At 67.7% G+C, this 4,674-nt stretch overlaps 1 protein-coding gene across 1 annotated transcript; it reads left to right on the top strand.

Annotated features, from left to right (window-relative positions):
- The first annotated feature begins 647 nt into the window (after nucleotides 1-647).
- Nucleotides 648-3,938, top strand: BIRC7 (baculoviral IAP repeat containing 7). The gene is made up of 6 exons (XM_047852614.1): nucleotides 648-1,020; nucleotides 1,777-1,876; nucleotides 2,130-2,211; nucleotides 2,319-2,364; nucleotides 3,494-3,565; nucleotides 3,745-3,938. The coding sequence occupies exons 1-6, from the start codon at nucleotides 648-650 to the stop codon at nucleotides 3,936-3,938; spliced, it is 867 nt and encodes a 288-aa protein (XP_047708570.1).
- The last annotated feature ends 736 nt before the right edge of the window (nucleotides 3,939-4,674 follow it).

The following is a 4,674-nucleotide window of genomic DNA, read 5'->3' as shown; positions in this document are numbered from 1 at the left end:
GGCTGGGCTCGGGGCGGGGCACGGGGCACGGGGCACGGGGCTGGGGGCGGGGCTGGGCGATGGGCTGAACGCGGGGATGTCTGGCGCCCCCTTCAGCTCCAGGGCTCAGAGCGCAACTTCCAGGGCCCAGCCCTTCACTAGGCATCCCTGTCCCAGGGAGCCTGGTGTCATCCCTGTGACAGGGGGCCATCCTCCCCTCTAGGGGGCACTAAGTGCATAGCTCAAAGCACCTGGAACCTTCTGCCTTCGGAGGCCGTCACTGGCATCTGGCCCAGGAGCTCAGAGCTGACCCACAGCATTGCCTCCCCCTTCTCCCCACCTCACCCCACCCCTGTGGAGTGGGGCAAGGCCTCTACTGCTGAGCCCCATGACACACCCCTGCTGCAGAGAGCGCGTGATGCTGGATGCCACGCTGGCCCCTTCCAGAAAGCAGTGGGCCCCCTGGCCACTCCCCCACCTGGGGCATCCTGGGGTCAGGACTGTGCCTGTCCTCATTGCCCGGCTGTTTGAGGCAAAAGCCACTTGCTGTCCCTAGGCAGGGCCCTGGGGTCAGGAGCCTGGAGGCAGGTTAGCTGGGCACATTCCAGGACCGGCTTCCTCGGGCCCGCGTGCCTGCTGCAGAACTGGTCAGGGCTGGTGTTTGCTCTATGGGGCCCAAGGACAGAGCCAAGTGCCGGTGCTGTGGCCCTGAGCGAAGCTGCTGGGTGGCCAGCCGCAGTCCCACACGGGCCCACTGTGGACCCCTCTCTCTGTGCGGCTCCATTGTGGACCAGGACACCAGCTGTGCCCTGTCCTGGGGAGGCCGGGACCACACAGATGGGCAGATCCTGGGCCAGCTGCGCCCCCTTGCAGAGGAGGAGGAGGAGGAGGAGGAGGAGGGGGCCAGGGCAGCCCCAGCCACAGGGCCGGCCTTCCCCGGGATGGGCTCTGAGGAGCTGAGGCTGGCCTCCTTCTACGACTGGCCGCTGAGTGCTGTGGTGCGGCCAGAGCCGCTGGCTGCCGCAGGCTTCTTCCACACTGGTGAGCCCTGGGGGCCCTTCGGGACTTCTAGGAGACTTCTAGGGTCTCCGGGGAGCTTCTCCCCCACAGCAGGGGGGTCTGTGCCTGATAAAGCCGAGGGGGGCACCTGTCCCCAGCCTCCGAGTCTCTCCTGGCTGCTCAGACTCTGACGAGTGCAGGGGTTGGGGGGAGGAGGGGGACAGGAGGTGTGTGGGGCTTCCGTGGGGCCCCTGAGACCCAGGGATGGGCTGTCAGGTCTGCTGTGCCCGTAGCAGCTCCTGGTCTGCAGTCTCTGCTGATTGTGGGGGGTGAGGCGGAGGCGACATCCCCACATGGATGCCTGAGCCTGCCAGTCACCCCTTTTCCCCGTCACTGGGAATCTGTCCTGGGGAGGTGGCACCTGGGGCAGAGGTGACAGAGGAACTGCTGTCACCTGAAGCTGCAAGGTCACAGAATACTCAGGGCTCCAGGTCTAACTGTCCACCTGCCTTGCTGTGAACAAACGCCTGCCCCGTCCCCCATTTCGCCCCCGAGAAAGTGGGGTGCATGTGAAATCCAGGGGGAATGCAAGGCAAGTGGGGTGGCAGAGAGCAGAGGGGGCCCCGCGGGGGCTCAGGGGTGACGCCAGAGAGCCCCTGCCATGTGAGGAAAGACCACCTGGGAGCCCCCACGACCCCAGCCTCGGAGGACACACCTGGCCTAGCGGGTGGGTGAGGGGGCTCCTGGCGGCGCCGAGGGGCCGGGTGTGGGCAGGGCCAGCATCCATGCTTCACCCAGGGCGGCAAGACCAAGTGAGGTGCTTCTTCTGCCGCGGGGGTCTGCAGAGCTGGGAGCAAGGGGATGACCCCTGGACAGAGCATGCCAAGTGGTTCCCCAGGTAAGGACCCTGCAGGCCGCTCCTGGGGTGGGGCATGGGCCGGCTTTGCCTCCCCAGTCCTGGGGGGGGGGGTGAAATCCGGGAATGGGGGGCCTTCTGGGGGCGGCCTTCCCAGCAAGTGCCTGACACTCAGTGAGCCCCGACTGCCCTGCGCGGGCCTGCGTGGGGTGCGCGGTGGCAGGCGGGGCTGGAGAGGTTGGTTCTCTGACAGCCGGGCCTGCAGCCCTGAGGCCTCTCAAGCTGCTTCCTCCAGGTGTGGGTTCCTGCTCCAGACAAAAGGAAGGGACTTTGTCTGCAGCGTCCAGGAGTCTTGTTACCACCCGCTGGGTTCCTGGGTGAGTCCTGCTCCCCTTAGGGCCATGGCGGGACGGACGGTGAGGGTCCCTCCCCACCCCTGCCCCTGCACCGACTCAGGGCACAGATGTCCTCTGGCTCCTTTCAGGACCAATCGGAAGAACCCGCAGACTCAGCCCCCACCGCCCCTTCAGGTGAGCCGTGAAGTGTGACCCGTGCTCTGCTCCCCGGGCACCTGCAGCCCGCACTGTGGCTCGGGCCATTGGGTGTCCCCGTGCTGGAGAGCAGGCCAGGTGTGCTCAGCCAGGTGTGAGGGAGCAGTGCTGGGCCCGCGTTGGGGGTAGGGGGCTGTGTGCAGGCGTTCCGTGTGTCTGGTGCCCAGGGGAGGCCACAGCAGGCCGCCGTGGGCGAGGCCGATCCCAGCGCTGGCGGCAGGGGTGGGAGGAGGAGAGGCCGTGCACCGGACGGCCCCACCTTAGCAGCGGTCACGAGCGCGCGGAGGAGCGGGGCTGTCCTGTCCATACCCACGCCCAGGACCTGGCAGGGCAGGGGTCCGAGAGGCTCCGGGGCTCAGATCCTGGCTCTCCTCTCTAGCCCTGTAGCAAAGGGACTTCTGCTCTCTGGGCCTCGTTGGCCCGAGCTCTGAATTTGGAACTGAGCCTGGTCTCTGTGACGCTCTGGGAGCAGCCCCTGACACCCGCTGGGGCTCTGTCTGCAGTGGCTTTGGCGATGACGTTTCCTATGTTTTCTGTGTGGTGGCGCCTCTGGACAAACGTGCTGGGAACAGACCTCCCGTGACGGCCACAGAGGCCTCTGTGTTAAGGCGGCCACAGGGACTGGCCACAGTGGCAAGCGGGCTGCTCCCCCCCCCTCCCCGCCCCGCTCCCTGGGTCCAGTGCCCCTCCCCCTGCCTTGCAGATGCCAGGGGCAGGCAGGAGTGGCCTGCATGGAGCCGGTGCCCGGCAGTGCAGGCTGCCCTCTGCATGGGCTTCGGGCAGAACCAGGTACGGCGGCTGGTGCAGCGTAAGTACCTCTGGGCGGTGCCGGCCAGCGTATCCGCGTCCCAGCTGGTGGCCGACCTGCTCCAGGAAGATGACGGGGGCCGGGCTGCGGAGGCCAGAGGTGCGTGCCCGCCCCTGCCCCATGCTCTCCCCTGGCATACAGTTCCCACTGCCCAGGGGCCGGAGGGCCCGTCCTGGTGGCGCGGGCTCTGGGGGGTTTGGGCAGCGTGGGCTCCGCCAGAGCCAGACCTCGCCTGTGGGGCCCCCTGGGTGGGGTCTCACTTCCCCTGGGGGCTTCTAGTCTGTCCCACACCACCCACAGCTCCTGTCCACGTGGGTCCTGAGCTGCCCACGCCCAGAAGGGAGGCCCAGTCAGAAGGTGCCACACAACCAGGTGAGGGTGGGACCCCCCCCCCCACCGCCGGGGGCAGGACCGGCTCCCCTGCACCCTGCCGGGGGAGGGCGCTCCTGGCCTGGCCCCCATACAGAAGGTGGAGGTCTCGGGGAGGGGGGGGATGGATGTGGAGGAGCCGGGCGGAGCCCAGGCCCGGAGGGTGCGGCTGGTCCCCCCAGGAGCCCAGGACGCCCAGGAGCAGCTGCGGCGTCTGCAGGAGGAACGGACCTGCAAGGTCTGCCTGGACCACCCCGTGTGCACCGTCCTTGTGCCCTGCGGCCACCTGGTCTGCGCGGACTGCGCTCCTGTGCTGCGGCTCTGCCCCCTCTGCAGGGCCCCCATCCGCAGCTGCGTGCGCACCTTCCTGCCCTAGGCCAGGTGAGTGGCCCCAGGGCGGGTCTCGCCTGGCCCCAGCAGGCGCCTCCCCGCGTGGGCCTCCGGGGTGTCAGCACGTGCCAGGGCAGTGACCCCAGCACACCCTGTCTGCTGCCATCTTCCCCCTGGGGCGCCTCTTACCTCCGGGGTGGCCGGCACTGCAGGGGGTGGGAGGCAGCCTCCTGACTTCTCCTGCCTCCCTGGCCTGGCCAGGTGTTGCTCACCAACCTGTTGCCTTCCCTTGACGCTCAGATGCTGGCTCTAGGTCCTTCTCAACACGCGCCCTGGGCAGCCCCTGCTGCTCTACTTGGGCGCATTAGACCATACTGGCTGGCTGGGCCATCTCTGCCTTGATTTTCCTAGTGATCGGGGGATAATGCGTCCTGTCCAGCTGCGTGTGTGGGCTGAGCCAGGCCAAGGGGAGGATGGCTGCGGAGGTGTGTTGTCGCGAGAAAGGGACTGGGCAGAGACCTTAACCTGGGAGCCGAGGCCAGGAGGGAGTGCGAGATGGGGTAGGGAGGGAAGCCTCAGCCTTTGATTATCATGGGGGGCCTCCTCCTGGCTGTCCCCACCATGTGCCCCACCATGTCTCCAAGCATCTTCTGGGGGGTCAAGAGGCAGGGGAGGGAACTCCCTGCAGCTGAGGTCCCTGGCCACTGGACCAGCCACCTGAGAGTAGCCCATCCACCTCTCCTTCTCTCCCAGGTGCTTCAGATGCTGGCTGCCTCTCGCGT

Source organism: Prionailurus viverrinus, chromosome A3, assembly GCF_022837055.1.
Source record: "Prionailurus viverrinus isolate Anna chromosome A3, UM_Priviv_1.0, whole genome shotgun sequence".
In the NCBI taxonomy this organism is placed as follows: Eukaryota; Metazoa; Chordata; class Mammalia; order Carnivora; family Felidae; genus Prionailurus; species Prionailurus viverrinus.
The sequence above is the reverse complement of the archived record's forward strand: the minus strand, read 5'-3'. Positions and strand labels throughout refer to the sequence as shown.

Bases quoted from the DNA above. Each gene is read 5' to 3' on its own strand.
- BIRC7 (XM_047852614.1), top strand. From the start codon at position 648: ATGGGGCCCAAGGACAGAGCCAAGTGCCGGTGCTGTGGCCCTGAGCGA. The intron at 2,212-2,318 runs GTGAGTCCTGCT...GGCTCCTTTCAG, and splicing joins ACCACCCGCTGGGTTCCTGG to GACCAATCGGAAGAACCCGC. The intron at 2,365-3,493 runs GTGAGCCGTGAA...CACCACCCACAG, and splicing joins AGCCCCCACCGCCCCTTCAG to CTCCTGTCCACGTGGGTCCT.